Raw genomic sequence first — 18,552 nt, 5'->3', positions numbered from 1 at the left:
GTCACTGCTGCCTAGGCGCCCGGCCTCCCAGAAGGCACCGCGTCCCTGCCGTCCTCCCCAACTGACGGCGGCGCACGCCAGTAGTCGCCGGCAGCCTGTGAGGACATTCCGAAGGGCGAGTGGTGGGCTTGCCCTCTCGAGCCTAGTTTCCCGGTCTCTCCCCGAGTCTGGGTCTTTGGGCTGTCCCCAGTGAGCGCCCAGGGGCGGCAGAACCCCAAGAGGTGAGGGACTCCGGGAGGGCGGGAACCAGGCTGAGGCGGCCTCTGGGGAGCGGAACAGAGTCTGTTGCTAGGGGAGCCTGGCTGGATAGGTAGCCGGGAGCGCACCCCAGGCAATGCCAGCAGCTGGGCTTTGCGGTGAAGGTGCCCCTTGGCCACTGGGAGAGGCTGCAGAGCGGGCCTGGCCTGGTGGGCCCTACTGGGATGTCCCCTGTCGCTCTTACAGGGCTTTGAGGGCGGAAAGGAGTCAGCAGGCCACACGTAGACACCTCATGCGGCCTTGCGTTTGCTCCTTGAACCATCAGCAACCCCCGGAAGGGCATCCGAGGGACCTGCGGTCCAAGGGACGCAGTGAGGCCAGATTCGGTGGCCAAGTTGACTTGTAAACAGATGCCCTCGGTATTGGACCCCGGATTTCCTGTCTTCTGGCCCATTGCTTCTTCTACCAGCATGAGTTAAACCTTTCTTCCCAGTGGAGTTTGCACTTCATTTTCTCATGAGGATGGCCCTTGAGGTTTGAACATCTTATGCTTTCATTCTCAGGATATTCCTTTCAGGCCTTGCTAAGAGTATCGGGTCAGGGATCTTCCTTACGGTTGTGAGTTCCCTACCGTAGTTTATCTTTCCTTTTTGATTTAGATCTCATGTGGCCTCACTTTGCAAGACACATACTGGAGTGCAGGCATCTCCAGCCTGACTCATGGTTTCTCTCATCTGCAGCGTGACTGACAGGTTTCCTCCAGTAAGAGGTGACTCTTGAAGCTCTGCAGAAACAAGTGTGTGTGTGATTTCAAGGCACGATGGCTGCAAAAGTGGTTCCTATACCCCTAAAGCCAAAGAGGTCCTTTATACTGAGAGTTCCTCCTAACTCCAAGCTGGGCCAAGATCTACTCCGAGATGCTACTAGTGGGCCCAAGACCATTCACCAGCTGGTTCTGGAGCACTTCCTCACCTTCTTGCCCAAGCCAAGCCTAGTCCAGCCCAGTCAGAAAGTCAAGGAGACCTTGGTTATTGTGAAGGATGTGAGCTCAAATCTTCAGAACAGAGGTAAGAAGCACATACTGTTTTACTAGAAGAGAAGGGGATGGTACTGGGAGCTGAGCTAGACTTCCTTGTTAGTAATGAATTCAAGTTAGGTTGGTGGGTGTCGGAAAAAAAGAGTTGATTCCAATAAGTCAACGTGCCAGGGAGAGGGAGTATTTTTTTTCTCAAGCTGGAGCTTGAATGGTTTGCTAAGTGTATGTAAAGCCACAGAATAAACAGTGTGTATCTTTTCTGTAGTGTCAGTTTTACCCAGACATTGGGGGAGGGGGAGTATCTTTTTAGGATAAAGGAATGTGGATGAATTATTGAATTGACTTCAGCTTATGTGGAATTTTGTTAACTTTTGTGCTTGCTGTGGGCATCTTCAGACTTTACCTTTCCCCATCCTTCCCCTTAGTAGTAATGGGAATTTTAAAAGGTGCTTAGGGGAATATCCTTTTCATAGTGAAGAGACCCCATATAGGTTCAAGACCCTGTGGTTTGTGGATTGATCTCTGACTGGGCTCATAGGAACAGAAAAAGCCTTGAGTTACCTACCAAAGGAATGAGGACAGCCTGGATTCAAGGTGTGGGTAGAGTCTCCATATTAGAGTCACTGACTTTTCTATTAACTACAGCTTCCTCTTTCCCCAGTGCAACCTCATCCCTTAGTGAAGCTTCTACCCAGAGAAGGAATCCAGCAGAAACAGGAGACAGTGTCTCTGTGTTTGAAAGCTGAGTCTGAGGTGGGTTCAGTTTTCCTGTTCACTGTTTGAGTGCATCACCTTCTCTACTCTTGCAGCCCTCCCGTGTATATAAACCCACTTTTGGGAGTCAGCAGGGAGATGGGGCTCTTTCTTCACTGCCTCCTTGGACAGTCATCTTTTTTTTTTCCCTCTGGCTCCTCTCTGAGCCAGGCTTTCCTGTCTGCATGGGACTTCTAGATCCCTTTTGCCATCCCTTCCCTGATCTTGGTCTTTCTTAACAGCAGGGCTGTCAAGGAACCTCTGTTACTAAGAGGAAGGGGGCCTGTTGCTCTTTCAGGAGCTGGTGGTCTTTGAGGATTTGAATGTATTTCACTCCCAAGAAGAATGTGTAAGCTTGGATCCTGTTCAGCAGCCCACCTCAGAGATTCAAGACAACAGCATTGGGGAGATGATGTTACTGGGTAAGAAATCAAGTCTCTTGTGTGTTCAGATTGAAGGCTATGGGAAAAGCATGTTCTATTTCATCTCAGACTTTTTTGAGACATTGTTCACACCAGCTAAGTACATGTTTATGCACATTTAATTTTTGATTTATTCCATGTGGCAGAGCCTTCTCCAGCTGTGAGTGGCCATTTTCCCTGTATCTTGGGGGCAGTAAGGAGGGGACTTCTCTTGGTAAGCAAGACTTGAGGTTGATATACTCACATCAAATATTAAACAGATAGAAAATGCGAGTATACTGTTTCTGAATCTCTGCACCCAGTGGTATTCTCCCCACAGATATATTTTACATCAGTGTATTTATTGGACACATGACTAATTCTTTTAAGTCTTTTTTTTTTTTCTTGATGTTCAATAGCTGTGAAGCCTACTAGTGAAAGAGAAAATATATCCTACTTTTGATGGAAATAACATCTGGTACTTATTAAGCACTTGTGTGCCAATATGTGCTAGACACTTCTAACTACTTTGCATGCATTTATTATCTCATGTAATTCTTATGATAGTACTGTGGTGTATAGGAATCATTACTATTTCACAGATGATGGAACTGAAGCAGAGAGAAGTTAAGAAATTTGCTAAAGGTCACACAGCAGTAGGTAGTAGAGCAGGGTTTTGGACTCAGGGAATCTAACACCAGAGCACAGTCTTGGCCCAGTACAGTACTGCCTCCTTGCTGCATTTCTCTTAGTTTCATCAGTGAATTTCCTATATGGTTGGTGAATGAAACCTTCTTCATTTGTACTCATTTCCCAGTAGTGGCTAACAGGTGCTACATAGGAACTCATCTGGCAGCAGCTTCTCTGTAAGCTGCTTAGAGATGCTTCAGTTTTTCCCTAGAAATATACTGCTACCCTAGAGCCAGGGTCCCTCAAAAATCATTTTGCTGAGTGCCTAATACTTTTTACCTTGCCTTCAAGACTGGTTCTGAGGCTGAGGTTTTGTGAGTTGCCTAGGGTGACAGAAATACATAATGATTACTCAACTCTGTAGTTGTCTTATCCTGTATGGTTGGGGTGGTGGTACATAATAGGCCTGGTTAATTTCCCATAGATTATTATATGTAATATTTTATTTTAGGAAACTGTATAAACAGATCAGATTTATTACACTGAGTTTTTCCTGAGTCTTAGGCAAAGCTAGCATTTATTTTGGGTGACTGACTGTTGGGCATGTTGCCAACTCCAGGAACACTTTGGTCCTGCACGTTGAGGACCTGAGACCCAATCCTCACCCTCTCCTTTCTTCTCCCTTATCCATACTCTGAAGCTGATGATTTAAGCTTAGAGTCATTCACCACATTTAATAAATGCTGTTTTACCTTCAGGCAGGGTTGGGTTTTGGAGTTGATATTCAGGAGGTTAAAAATATATATAAGGCTCCATTTCTACTCTCTAAGAGCTTCTAAATTACAGCTGTAAAGAGCTTTGATACGTCAAGGCAGGATTTGGACCCAGGAGCAGAGTTTGGAAGAACACGGATTTGATTTTAAATGAGATTCAGTCCATGGCAGGAAATAAAATGAGGTTATCCTCTGGGCACTTGGACATTGGGGATTGGAGCTCAGATGTAAGGATGTAAAGATTTGGGAGTCATCAGCATATAGCTGATAGTTGAAATAGTAACATTTGGTCGGTTTGCAAAGGGAAAAGTGTAAGGGAATGAACCTCGTGGGGACAGGAATCAAAAGGAAGGCCCTTGACAGAGGAAGACAGAATTTGTGTTTCAGTCCAAGTAAACCACATGAAAACAACCAAAAAGGTAGAGCACTTAAATTCTCAGTGAGATAGTTCTTATGGTTGTTTCTGCCCTCTACTGTGGTAAGAGAATATACCTTTCCAAGATTGATACAAATTGACTACATACTATGCAACAAAAACACAATAGAGTCCAAAGAGTAGAAATTATACATTAGGATCTATCACAATGCAATACAACTAGAAATTATTAATGAAATCAGAGAAAACAATTTCTTTCTACCAGTAAAATTTAAAACTATTAAGTAACTTTGGGTCAAAGGAGTAATACAAATTAAAATCGCATAATTTTTCTGCATAACACTATCAGAATCTATGGTATAATCTAAAGTGGTACTCATAAGAATATGCAGGGATAAAAAAAATGTATACTGGTTTACAGAAATTAATTAAGCCTCTGATTTACAGTTAGGAAAACAAGGTAAGGGAAAACAGGAACAAAATATTAATAAATACAAACTTAGAAATCAATAAGGTAAAAATAGAAAAAGTAGAGGAACTAATAAGTAGAATGATTTACACACAAATAGATAAACCAGTTTCCATAGAGGAAACTGAAATTGTCAGAAAACTAGTCCCACACACAAGAAAAAGGACCAGCCTTAGTTTCACAGAAAATTCTTGTAAATCTTTAAAAATCTGACAGTTCAAATTCTGTGAGAACTTTCAGAGTATAGAAGAAGAAGGAAAACTTCCAGGTTCTTTTTATGACATTAGTGTAACAAAGATATCACAATCTGATGAAAATTGCAATGACCAAATAAGATTTATTCCAGGAATACAAAAATGATTTAGTCATAGAAAGTCTATTTGTTATAAGTCTATCCATCTGAAAATAAAAAGAAATAGCCTATGATCATTTTCATAGTTATTGAAAAGATACTTGACAAAATACAAACCTCTTCATAAGAACACTTAACAAACTAGTGACTAATGGATACTTCCTTAATGGGCTACATATCCTTTCAGCCAGCATCATCTTTAATGGGAAACACTGGGGGCATTCCCACTAGAATTAGGAATACAACAGTGAAGCCCACTACCACTACTACTGTCTAATATTTTGTTTCAGGTATTACCCAGTGCAGTTAAATGAGAAGGAAAATAGCCGTATTATAAGAACTTAAGAGAAAGATAAAACTACACCTATTTACATATGATATAATTGTGTAGCTGGAAAATCCTAGAGAATGTCTGAAAGCTTATTCCAGATAATAAGCATTTAGTAAGGCAATGAGATGTAAAATTATTATACCGAAATCATTCATGCAAACACAATCATTTAGAAGGTATACAGTAGGAACAAAAAAGATTAAACACCTAGGAATAAACTTAAGAAGTGCGCAAAAATTGTGAGGAAAACTTTAAAACACTTCTAAAGGACACAGAAGTAGATTTGAATGAATGGAAAGAAGTATCATGTTCTTGGTGGGGAAGATTTTAACATAAAAAAAGGTCAGTTCTCCCCAAATTGATTTATGAATTCAATGTAATCCCTTTAACAAAACCAATAGGATTTTTTCCCCTGGAAGTAGGCAGTCCGATCTCAAATTCAAATGGAAAAATAACTACAAGTAACGGAGAAAACTGAAGAGAAGAGCAGTGGTGCAGGAGGGTTCTAGCCGTATCAGGTATTAAAGCAGCCTCTAAAGCCTGCCATGAAAACAGTATATAGTATTGGCATGTGACTAGATAGATCAATGGGATGGAATAAGAAGTCCAGGGACCTCCCTGGTGGCGCAGTGGTTAAGAATCCGCCTGCCAGTGCAGGGAACATGGGTTCGATCCCTGGTCGGGGAAGATCCCACATGCTGCAGAGCAACTAAGCCCATGCGCCACAACTACTGAAGCCCGTGCGCCTAGAGCCCGTGCTCTGCAACAAGAGAAGCCACTGCAATGAAGAGGCCGCAGACTGCAACGAAGAGTAGCCCCCGCTCTCTGCAACTAGAGAAAGCCCCACGCGCAGCAACGAAGACCCAACGTAGCCAAAAATAAACTAATTAATAACAAAATTAATTAAGTAAAAAAAAAGTGGATGTTCTGACTGGTTTTACCAAATACACATGAGGACTTAGTTTGTGATAAAGTTGGAATCTCCAATCAGCAAGGTAAAGAGGGACTTTTTGATAAAAGGTGTTGTGACAACTTAGTAGCCATTTGGTGAATCATACCTTATTTTGCACACCAAGAAAAACTCCCAGTGGATCAAAGGGTGAATTCCTTTATAACTGTGGCCTAGGAAGGCTTTTCTAATTAAGACTCAAAAATCCAGAAGTCTTGAAAGAAAAGATCAATAAAGTAAATACATAAAAATTTTAAGGGCTTCCCTGGTGGCGCAGTGGTTGAGAGGCCGCCTGCCGATGCAGGGGACACGGGTTCGTGCCCCGGTCTGGGGAGATCCCACATGCCGCGGAGCAGCTAGGCCCGTGAGCCATGGCCGCTGACCCTGCGCATCTGGAGCCTGTGCTCCGCAACGGGAGAGGCCACAACAGTGAGAGGCCTGCGCACTGCAAAAAAAAAAATTTAAAACTTCTGTATGACAAAATAAAAAATATCTGAGCAAATAAAATGCAGTAAATTGGAGGTAAATATTTGCACCTTATATCAGACAAAAGCCTAATTTATTAAGAACTTCTAGAAATTGGGAACAGAAAGATCAACAGATTTTCTCAGAAATACAAATTACTCTAAAATACATGAAAGAGGGCTTCCCTGGTGGCACAGTGGTTAAGAAACCGCCTGCCAATGCAGGGAACATGGGTTAGAGCCCTGGTCCAGGAAGATCCCACATGCTGCGGAGCAACGAAGCCCATGCGCCACAACTACTGAGCCTGTGTTCTAGAGCCTGCAAGCCACAACTACTGAAGCCCATGCGCCTAGAGCCCGTGCTCTGCAACAAGAGAAGCCACTGCAACGAGAAACCTGCACACGGCAACAAAGAGTAGCTCCTGCTCATCGCAACTAGAGAAAGCCCACAAGCAGCAATGAAGACCCAACGCAGCCAAAAATAAGTAAATTAATCAATAAAAGAAATTTTAAAAATAAAATACATGAAAGATGTCCAGCCCTTCTCATAATTAGAAATGCAAATAAAACCTTTACTGAGTTACCTTTTTTAAAAAAAATCTATCAGATTTATAGAAATCAGAAACAACACATTGGTGGTGAGGTTGTTGGGAGATGGGTATATTGCTGGTGGGCATGCAGAATGGTACAGTTCCTGTTTATGAGAATCTGTAATTACCCATATTACAGATGCATTTACCTTTTGATCTAGCAGACCCACTTCAGGGAATCTGAATTACAGATAATAGCAATAGCACACATTCAAAATAATGTACAAACAGGGTTTATTCATTGTGGTATTGTTTGTAAAAACAAAGTTGAAAACAATCCAAGTGTTTCTTCAGGGGGCTGGTTGAATACGGTATGTTTCCACACATCATACCATGATAATCTCTGTGCACTGGAATATAGTGACTGAAGTAAGGCAAGTAGCAGAAATATACATAGTGTACTACCTTTTATGTAAGAAATGGGGAGAAAAAGAAAACGTATTGCCTAAAGAAACAATGGGAAAACAAAAAGAAATTAATAAAAACTGCTACCTGTCTGGGGAATGAATAGAATGGATGGAGAGGTATGAGAGTAATGCTCTCTGTGTATACTTTTTCATGTTTTGATTTTTTGAGCCATATAAATATATTAGCTACTAAAATTATTTTATTTTTAAAGTTAGTACAGTAAAGGAAGGTAAAATACAGTTTCCCATGAACAACACAGGGATAAGGGGTGCTGACCCCCCCAGCAGTCAAAAATCAATGCATAATTGATAGTCAGCCCTCCATACCCGCTGTTCCTCTATATCCATGGTTCTGCATCTGCAGATTCACCCAACCTTGGATTGCACAGTACTGTAGTACTTATTGTTGAAAACATTCTGCGTATAAGTGGACTTTCACAGTTCAAACCTGTGTTGTTGAAGTCGACTGTATTTTCATTGACCCTTTCAGAAAAATCAGAAAAATCTTATGAGTTTCAACTAATTGTTCTGAAAACAGATATTTAGCTCTTTAATATAACCTAATGTTTATAATCATTCATAAAACGCTGATGATAATTCCTGAAAACTGAGAATAAAGAAACCTGCTATCACTATTAATATCATTAACTAATTTTCTAAAGCAAGAAGATAAGAAAAAGGGGTTGAGAAGAATGAATATTGGAAAGAGAGGGAACCAAAATATGATTTGTACTTAGAAAATCTAGAAGGATCAACTAAAACATTATTATATTTAATAGTTTTAAAGTAGGTTGATAGGAATAAGTATTTAACAATCAATAAATAACATTCTTTTTTTTTAAATTTATTTTTGGCTGTGTTGGGTCTTCATTGCTGTGCGTGGGCTTTCCCTAGTCATGGTGAGAGGGGGCTACTCTTCCTTGCGGTGCACGGGCTTCTCATTGCGGTGGCTTCTCTTGTTGCGGAGCACAGGCTCTAGTCTTGTGGCACGTGGGCTCAGTAGTTGTGGCTTGTGGGCTCTAGAGCGCAGCCTCAGTAGTTGTGGCACACGGGCTTAGTTGCTCCGTGGCATGTGGGATCTTCCCGGACCAGGGCTTGAACCCATGTCCCCTGCACTGGCAGGTGGATTCTTAACCACTGTGCCACCAGGGAAGCCCAATAAATAGCATTCTTAAATAAACACAAAATAATGAGAGCTGTCATTCAGAATGACTGTAAGATAGGAGTAAGCTAGAGAAATGTTTTATTGGTAAATAGAAAAGAAGATTCTTAAATATTGGAGAGGAACAGGTCTAAACTGGAAAACTAAAATCATGTAAAATAAAGATAGCAGTGCCCTCCAAATTTATTTATACTGTAAATACACTCAGTCAAATTTGTGAAAAGGTAGAAGTGGATGTTCTGACTGGTTTTACCAATATTAGACATGTTACAAACAACAAACAGTGTGATACTAAACTCCAAATGTATTAGAGTTAACTGTAATAATAAGGCATAAAAGAATGGCTAGAGGACTTCCCTGGGTGCACAGTGGTTAAGAATCCACCTGGTAATGCAGGGGACACAGGTTCAATCCCTGGTCCAGGAAGATATCTCACATGCCGCAGAGCACCTAAGCCTGTGCACCTAGAGCCCGTGCTCCACAACAAAGAGAAGCCACCACCATGAGAAGCCTGTGCACCGCAACAAAGAGTAGCCCCCGCTCGCCACAAAAAGAGAAAGCCTGTGCACAGCAACGAAGACCCAATGCAGCCAAATAAATAAATTAATTTAAAAAATACCTTTTTAAAAAAAAATGGCCAGGAAACAATAGAAATTTATCAGATTTTAAGACTAATTTTTTTTTCTGGTTTTAAGTCGTGGAGTTATTATAGAGGGAGACTTCCATTAATATATCAGTAGTGATTGATAAAGTCTCAGCCCAATAGATAAATTACTAGTTTGCAGTAATCAAAGTGCAAAGTAAAGCTACAATGAGAAACCATTGTATACCTATTAAATATTTGAAAATTATATCTACTGCCAGCAAGATTAGGTAAAATTGATAACCACATGTTGATGATTGTATTGAAATTTGTACAGCTTGTTTGGAAAGTAGTATAACAGTTCATACCAAGAGCTGTGATAAAAATTGGCATGTGCTTTGACCCAGCATTTTCATTATCCTAAGGGAATCATTAAAAGAAATAATTTAAAAGAAAAAATTCTATTGGTGTGAAACTGCTAAATCCAGCAGAAATTCATATTCTAGCTTCATGTTCAGTCACATTATCTAAGTGGTTGATTTAATCCTTTACTTTAATCTCAGTAAGTTGCCTGGAGTTAGACAAATCCCTTGTCACGTCACCTGTTCAGAGCATACTTTTTTTTTTTTTTCACTGTATTGCCTAGTTTTTATAATTTGTTATTTTACACAGACTTTTTTTGGGAAATGTGAATGCAGAAAAGTCTACAGATCCTAAGTGTACAGCTCAGATTTTCACAAAATGTACACATTTATCTAACCACACCCAAAATTGACTATTCCTAACAGCCCAGAAATCCCTCTGTGCCCCCTGCTCAGTCACTGCTCTCCTTCCTCCCCCAAAATGACAACTATTGACTTCTAACATAGTTTCATTTTATCAATTGTAGTAATCCTTTAGTGTCCAAATAATAATCCATTGTGTGAATTTGCTGTACCTTCTTTAGTTGTGGTCATTTGAATTTTTCCAGTTTTTCACTATATTGGATATTATAATATTACCTAATACTATAATATTTTAATATTTAATGTAGTGAAAACCTAGAAGTAACTCATCTTACCATTCACTTACTAGCCTCCTAAAGATTACAAGTAGTACCCTTTAGTATTTATGTCCTTCATCCCCTGGTCCTTATTAGCTCAGTGCTCTACACAGAATATAAGGTCAGTATGAACTTGTTGAATGAGTAGTTGGTGCTTATTCAGAAAACAAACAAATGAAATATTTTAATGTAGTCCCACTCATTCCAATTTTTAAAGAAAAGTAAAAAGAGGACTGTGTGCTTGCTTTATGGGGTATGCAAAGATTTATCAGTCATGTATCCCACCCTCATTAAGGGTAGAAAAGTGTTGATGGCAATTATCAGCCAGTCCTCAGATTTCTGACTTTCAAGGTTATTGTTTCATGAGAAATCTGACTTGTTTTTTCCTGCCTGGTATCATAGCCCTCAAAAGTTATTAAATTCTCTCTCTGTTTCAACAGTCAGTGACAGTAATCCTGAGGGTGAAGATCTTCAGAAAGAACCTGTAGAGAATGAAGAACAGAGAGAAAAGTCTTCAGATTGTGATGAAATTGATTGCTCCGTGGTCTCTGAGCAACCTCCAGATTGCCAGAAAGAGGAAGGACTAAATACATGCATTCCAAAGGAAAGGAAAATGAGAAATCTTTTAGTTACCATCGAAAATGATACTCCACTAGAGGAACTCTCAAAATATGTGGATATCAGTGTTATCGCACTTACCAGAAATCGGAGAACAAGAAGATGGTATACTTGTCCACTGTGTGGGAAACAGTTTAATGAAAGTTCTTACCTTATTTCCCACCAGAGGACTCACACTGGAGAAAAACCCTATGACTGTAGTCACTGTGGGAAAAGCTTCAATCATAAAACAAACCTTAATAAACATGAGCGAATCCATACAGGAGAGAAACCTTATTCATGTTCTCAGTGTGGGAAAAACTTTCGTCAGAATTCTCATCGGAGTCGCCATGAGGGAATCCATATAAGGGAGAAGATATTTAAGTGTCCAGAATGTGGGAAAACCTTCCCAGGAAACAAAGAATTTGTGATTCATCTGCAGAGTCACGAGGCTGAGAGGCCATATGGTTGTACGAAGTGTGGGAGGAGGTTTGGTCGGCTGTCAAACTGTACCCGGCATGAAAAAACCCATTCAGCATGTAAGATCCGAAAACAGAAGTGGGATCGGGAAAGGTCTGATGGTCCTGCCTCAACCTGAAATATTCCTTAAGGAATTCTGAATTCCCAGGCTATCTGAAAAGATACAGATAAGAAAACCTCATTATAGCCAAAATTGGATAAATACCCATGTTTGCTGAAACCTCAAGTTTTTAGAAAATTCACAGGGGGGAAGAAAACAAAAACAAAAACATCCTCAAGGGCTATACCTCAGTTAGCAACCAGGCTTTTTGGACTCGAGCTTTTGTGAACTTGTATAACAATGTACAGGTCACAGACCCCTTCCCTGAAAAATGCTTTGAAATATAAGTCTGGGGGATGCTTACCTTCAAGGTGAAGAGTGATGAGTGTCCTGAAAGTATATCCAGCTTTTCCCCCACATAGGAATTCACACTTGAGAAATAATGTAAACGTCCTTATCTGGAACTGTGTTCCCCTAAAAGAACCAAACTACTGATTTGTTAGGTCAACAGCTTCTACTAGCAACTCATATAACCCTCTAAGGATACCCTTAAAGCCTGAGAGTTGAAAGGGGTTGTTTACTTTGGAATTTAGGAAAATACAGCAAGTGAATGTTAAGGACTTACTCTGTCATTTGTATGTGATCTAATGATGAATTTCAATAACATTTGCAGTTTGTGGTGAAAAGTGACTGTTTTACAGAAATCCTTTTCAGAGCATTATTTAAAAGTGTCTGCTGTTCTCACTGTATTTTGTTCCGCAATTAATTGCTCACACGGCTCTCTCATGCCTTTCCCTTGCCAAAAGAAGTTTGGGTCGCTCAGGCCTGGCCACCCAGCCCCGCTCCTGGAAAAGCTCTTTAGAATCTTGCCCCTCTGTTGAGTCTAGAAGAAAACCTGCTAGGAAGGAAACGGCAAGAGGAGGAGGAGGACGTTGGCTTGGATCCATGGCTGGTCAGTAAACTTGCCATATGCGTATTTCCCATCAGACCTTTGGCAATGGGTGGTCACTACCTCACAAGCAAAGTGTTTTACTTTTAGAAATTATGTCTCCAATAGCTAGCTCACATTGCCCCTCAGGAGACAGGGTTCCAGTGTCCTCATTGTAGTGGATATTTGTTCTCTTTGGCCTCCTGATACCCAGACTCCTGACTTGTCTGCCAGAGGCAGGGCCAGCGGTGCCTTCACGGGACCGATCCTGTGGTGCGTCATTTTAAGGATTCTTGATCAGTCTTGCTATTCTTAGATTTCCTAAGGTTTTACATTGGTATTTTGATTGGAATAGGTTAAAATGCTATATATCAGTACTATTGGGGGAAAATTACCTTTACAAATTTTGTTTCCTATCCAGAAACATATCTTTCCATTGATTAGAGTATTCCTAAGTTTTTCTAATTTTCTTCATGTAAGTTCTACACAATTTTGTTACTGTAAATAGTTTTTTTCATTATATTTTTCTAGTTGGTTATTGCTCTTACATAGGAAAGTTATTTTTAATTATATATTTGCAAAACTAGCCACTTCTCTGAATGTAATGTTCAGTAATTTTGTAATTTCTCAGTTCTGTTAAAATTTGTGGTTAAAAATTATACCATCTACAAATAGTAGTTTTGTTTCTTCCTTTATGCCTATTGCTCTTTTTTGTTAAAATATGTGGTTCTTAAGCTTTGTTGTTGTACAGAGCATGCTAAAAGGACATTTTATGATACAATTCAGTCCTGAGTCCTAATTAAAGATAGAAAAAGAAACCCCATTTAAGCCACACTAAAACAGCCTTTATCAATGTTGTCTTTCAAGCCTACTGTATCCTTTAAAATAAGGGACAAAACTGGCTGCCAGCATTATTCTCTTATTCCTTTGCAAGTCTGGCCAGAGTCCACCCAGTTATTGTGCAGAGGGACCCACCTGTGCACCCAGAAAACTTAAAAGGCTAAATGGCTGCCGGGCAGTGACAGGAGAGGGTGAGGTCCCGGGGGCAAGATGGTCCTGTTCCCTGCCCAACAGTCAGGCCACAAGGTCCCCAAGATGTTTGGGTTGGTGATACTCCCGTGACCCAAACCCCCTCCCTACACCCAGCAAGTGTCTTCCGTGCCCCGCCAGTAAAGTGTGCAAGGTCGAGGTCCCTGGGAGGGCACCCCGAGAAGCTGTTGGACAAGTAAGTGCTTGATAAGGAGCCTGACAACAGCTAATGAGAAAAAGTAAACACAACAATGAATGGTTTTCCAGTAGAGCAGCAAAGTCCAGTTAGAAAATATGAAGGACCAAAGATCCTATTCCTACAGCAGCTATAAATCTAAAGCACACATCCTCTAAAGCCTTGGCACCAGGCCCTGGGTTGTAATGGGGAGCAACAAACCCATGGAGTTTCCCAGGGTGTGGGGTGCCGGTGGGGGCAGAAATTCAGTAAATCTCAAAAACAGGTATGCAGCTACACACAAGTGCTAGGAAGGAAAGGCTGCTAGGAGTGATACCGGTGGGTTTTCTAGGGAGGACTTCTGGGGAAGTGACATTTAAACTGAGACCAGAAGGATGAGATGGGGGAGGAAGGGAGCAGCGAAGGGATGTTCTAGTAATAAGACATGAACAGATAATCTTCAGATAAACATGAGTGGCTAAAAGAAATATATGAAAGAACGTTTGGCCTTAATAGTAATCTAAGAATTATATATTGAAAGAACAAGATACCATTTTAGGTGCATTAAATGAGCAGGTTTTGTGTGTGTGTGTGTGTGTGTAAATGTTTGGCTTGGCAGAAGAGGGATGACAGCAGCATCCATTTACTGTGACAAGAATGTTAAAACTATTACTCCTTGACCCAGCAATTCATCTTCTATGTACAAGGGGAGGTATCACAACATCATAATGCTGAAAAAATTAGAAATGACCTAAATGGTTGGATAAATAGGGTGGCATATGATAAAGCTAATAAAAATAATGGTTTTCATTAACCTTAGTCATCAGGGTGAGTCTCATCCTCTCCACTCTCTCGAGCCCACTCCAGCTTCACCTCCAATTCCAACACTTCACTAAACATATATAGAATATTTCACCCAACAACAGCAGAATACACATTCTTTTCAAACTCACATGAAGCATCACCAAGATAGACCACATCTGGGCCATGGAACACACCTCAGCAAATTTAAAAGAATAGAAATCACAAAATATGTTCTCAGATCACAATGAGATTAAACTAAACTAGAAGTTAATAACAAAGTTGGCTGAAAAATCCCAAAATATTTGGAGATTTAACAACACACATCTAAGTAACAAACGGGTCAAAGAAGAAGTCTCAAGAAAAAATTTAAAATATTTTAAAGTAAATGAAAATGGAAATAAAACTTATGAAAATTTTGGGATGCAGTGAAAGCAATGCTTAGAGGGAAATTTATAGCATTGGATACATATATTAGAAAAGAATAAATATCTAAAATCAATCATCTAAGTTTCTACCTTATGATCTACAAAAGAGGAAATTAAATCCAAACAGAAGAAAAGGTAAAATAAAAATTAGAAAAGAAATCAAAGAAATTAAAAGTAGGAAATCAATAGAGAAAATCAACAAGATCAACAGAGAAAAATCAACAAAATCAAAAGCTGGTTCTTTGAAAAGACCAATACAATTGATAAACCTCTAGCCAGGCTAACTAACAAAAGAAGAGAGAAGGCACAAATTACTATTATCAGAAATGAAAAAAGGGGGCCATCACTATGAATCCTGTGGGCAAGAAAATGATAATAAAGGAATATTATGAATAACTCTATGCCTATAAATTTGATAACCTAGAGGAAATGGACCAATTCCTTGAAGGACACAATCTACCAAAACTCACTCAAGAAAAAATAATCAGAATAGGCCCATATTAAAGAAACTGAATAATTAATAACCTTCCAAAACAGCACTGGGCACAGATGGTTTCATTATGAATGCTATAAAATGTTTAAGGAAGAAATTATGACAATTCTCTACCATCTTTTCCAGAAAATACAAGCAAAAGGAACACGTCCTAACTCATTCTGTGAGTCCAGCATTACCCAAATACCAAAACCAGACAAAGCCATTACAAGAAAGGAAAACTACAGCTAATATCTCTCACGGATATTCACACCAAAATTCTCAACAAAATATTATCAACTTGAATCCAATAGTGTATAAAAAGAATTATCTATGATGATCAAATGAAATTTATTCCAGGTATGCAAGTCTGGTTCAACATTTCAAAAGCAATGAACATTAAAAAAAAAAAAAGAAGAAAAATCTTATAATCAGATCAGCTGTAGAAAAAGCATTTGACAAAATCCAACACCCATTTGTGATAAAAACCCTCAGCAAACTAAAAATAGAGGGAAACTTCCTCAACTTGATAAAGAACATGTATAAAAACTTACAGCCAACATCATAATTAATGGTCAGAAACTAGACGCCTTCCCACTAAGATCAGGAATAAGAAAGATCAGGAACAAGGATATCCCCTCTCACCACTCCTATTCAACACCTACTGGAAGTTCTAGCAAATGCAATAGGACAAGGAAATAAGGACTTCTCTGGAGGTCCAGTGGTTAGGACTCCGCGATTTCACTGCTGAGGACCCAGGTTCAATGCCTGGTTAGGGAAATAAGAGCCCACAAGATGCACGTTGTGGCCAAAAAAACAATTTCTTTGATCCTAAGACCAATGCCACATATTTTAGGCTTTTGTTACGATACTCTCCACATCTCTGTACTGAATTAGTCAGTTATTGCTGCAGTGGTACTTAGGGAAGATATCCCAAAACTCAGTTGATTATAGTAAGCATTTGTTTTTCTCACTCCTGGGTCTACAGGTTGGTTGAGGTGGCTCTGCTTCACCCTAGACTTCAGGTTGGATTGAGGTCTGATTCTCGTGTCACGTTCTGAAACCTGGACTAAAGGGGCAGCAGCTACTCGGTGAAGTCCTTCTTGTGGTAATCATGGCAGCACAAGAGCCAAACCAAGCTGCACAAGCAGATTTAAGGTCTCATGTTTTGACTACTCACATTTTGCTAAGGAAAGTCACACAGCCAAGTTCAAAGTCAACAGAATAGGAAAGTATATGTTACCCCAAGGGGAAGTGAGTGGGGACTAAATATTTGCCAAACAATAATAGAAAAGATTAAAATCCTTGTCCTCGTGGAGATTACATTCTAGTAAAAAGGATAAATATAAACAACTCAGAAATGAAGATAGTGTGGTCAGATAGGATATTCTCGCAAATGTAAGCAAAGGTACAGACACAAGGATGTCTTACACAGCACATTTGTAATGATAAAACACTGGACAAGGGGCTTCTATGGTGGCACAGTGGTTAAGAATCCACCTGGCGATGCAGGGGACATGGGTTCGAGCCCTGGTCCTGGAAGATCCCACATGCCACAAAGCAACTAAGCCCGTGCACCCCAACTACTGAGCCCGCATGCCATGACTACTGAAGCCCACGCACCTAGAGCCCATGCGCCACAACAAGAGAAGCCACTGCAATGAGAAGCCCGCGTACTGCAACGAAGAGTAGCCCCCGCTCACTGCAACTAGAGAAAGCCCGTGTGCAGCACTGAAGACCCAAAGCAGCCAAAAATAAATTAAAAAAACAAAACTAAACTAAAAAACACTGGACAACCTAAATGTTCATCAATCACAGCTATTTAAATAAAATAATATGTCAACTAAATAGACTGGTGGGGAGGTTCTTTATTACTTATTTTGATAAAATATTTTGAAAAATATTTCAAATTATTTCAATTATTTTGAAAAATAAATGGTATACATTTCCTTTAGAAACAAGGTTAAGTCCGTATGTATTAACATGAAAAGGTGGAACTGATGAAGAGGTTTGGGGTATCTCTCCTAAAATGTTTATGCCAATATAATCCTTTATTTTCATCTACACTAAAGAGATGAGTTTGTAAAACACTCCTTAAGTTATATCTTGGGAATTCTTTGCACATCAGAACTTACAAATCTACTACAGTCTTTGAGTGGCTGTACTGGATTCCATAAGGATGGATCATAATTTACTGAATTGCTCCCCTTTAGATGGACACTTGGGGTATTTCCAAGTGTTATATCTATTTAGTTTTACAATAATAAATATTTCTATACATGCATCTTGGCATAATTTTGCAAGAATAATCTACCAGATATTGTGAAGTATTATAAACTTTTTAAAAAGCCTCAAGCTAAAATAGCATGGTATTAGCCCAATAATAAAAGCTCATATCAGTGTATCAGAACAGAGAATCTAAAAATATATCTATATCTCTCTATACCTATATTTATATATCTACATCTATTCATCTCTATATGAATTTACAGAGGCATTCAGAGGATGGACTTGGTCATGGAGCTGGATATGTCAGAAACCTGATTCCACCATGTCCTAACTGTGGGACCTTGAGACAGTCACTTAATCTCCTTAAACCCAGGGATGTCCTTGAGTGGGGATGATAATGATACCCCATGGCTGCAATATTAAAATAGATATGAAGAGAAAAGTCTCGGCCAACTGGCTAGCACATATTAAGTTCCCAATGCATATTAGATACAATGATCAGCATTTTACAAATGATAAAAGTGGTGTTACAAACAGTGAAGTATGGAAAGGTTATTAAAAAGTAACTGGAGCAATTTTGTAAATATATGAAGAATGAAATTAGAACCATAAATACAATTTATCGATTTAATCTGCAAAAACCAAAAACAACTAGAAGAAAATATAGCTAAATATTTAAGTAATGAAAGAATGGGGAAGAAAAGCCTAAAAGAACTGGAAGAAAATGCAGCACTTTCTGGTTATAATTATATGAAATTAAAATATATCCAAAAATAAGCAAAACTGAAAAGTATAAACTAGGGAAAGCTAGTTGTAGTATTTGTGAAAGGGTGTCTGACATGCTCAAAAAATATGGT

The 18,552-nt window shown here is 39.6% G+C and overlaps 1 protein-coding gene across 2 annotated transcripts; it reads left to right on the top strand.

The window, feature by feature from the left end:
- The first annotated feature begins 94 nt into the window (after nucleotides 1-94).
- On the top strand, nucleotides 95-13,146 carry ZNF200 (zinc finger protein 200). 2 transcript variants are annotated; one of them, XM_079945041.1, is made up of 5 exons: nucleotides 95-221; nucleotides 939-1,265; nucleotides 1,896-1,987; nucleotides 2,286-2,409; nucleotides 10,957-13,146. In XM_079945041.1, exons 2-5 carry the CDS (start codon nucleotides 1,019-1,021, stop codon nucleotides 11,709-11,711), a joined length of 1,218 nt encoding a protein of 405 aa, XP_079801167.1. In that variant the 5' UTR covers nucleotides 95-221; nucleotides 939-1,018; the 3' UTR covers nucleotides 11,712-13,146. The 2 variants fall into 2 exon arrangements, with proteins under 2 accessions (XP_079801167.1, XP_079801168.1); XM_079945042.1 differs by lacking the exon at nucleotides 95-221 and adding an exon at nucleotides 614-732.
- The last annotated feature ends 5,406 nt before the right edge of the window (nucleotides 13,147-18,552 follow it).

Source organism: Stenella coeruleoalba (assembly GCF_951394435.1).
Source record: "Stenella coeruleoalba genome assembly, chromosome: 15".
In the NCBI taxonomy this organism is placed as follows: Eukaryota; Metazoa; Chordata; class Mammalia; order Artiodactyla; family Delphinidae; genus Stenella; species Stenella coeruleoalba.
This window is presented reverse-complemented; position numbering and strand designations above follow the sequence as displayed.

What these genes read in the sequence shown, in the direction of transcription:
- ZNF200 (XM_079945041.1), top strand. Translation starts at nt 1,019, where the DNA reads ATGGCTGCAAAAGTGGTTCCTATACCCCTAAAGCCAAAGAGGTCCTTT. An exon ending in CTCAAATCTTCAGAACAGAG is followed by an intron (nt 1,266 to 1,895) that starts GTAAGAAGCACA and finishes CTCTTTCCCCAG; the next exon opens with TGCAACCTCATCCCTTAGTG. An exon ending in TGGGGAGATGATGTTACTGG is followed by an intron (nt 2,410 to 10,956) that starts GTAAGAAATCAA and finishes CTGTTTCAACAG; the next exon opens with TCAGTGACAGTAATCCTGAG.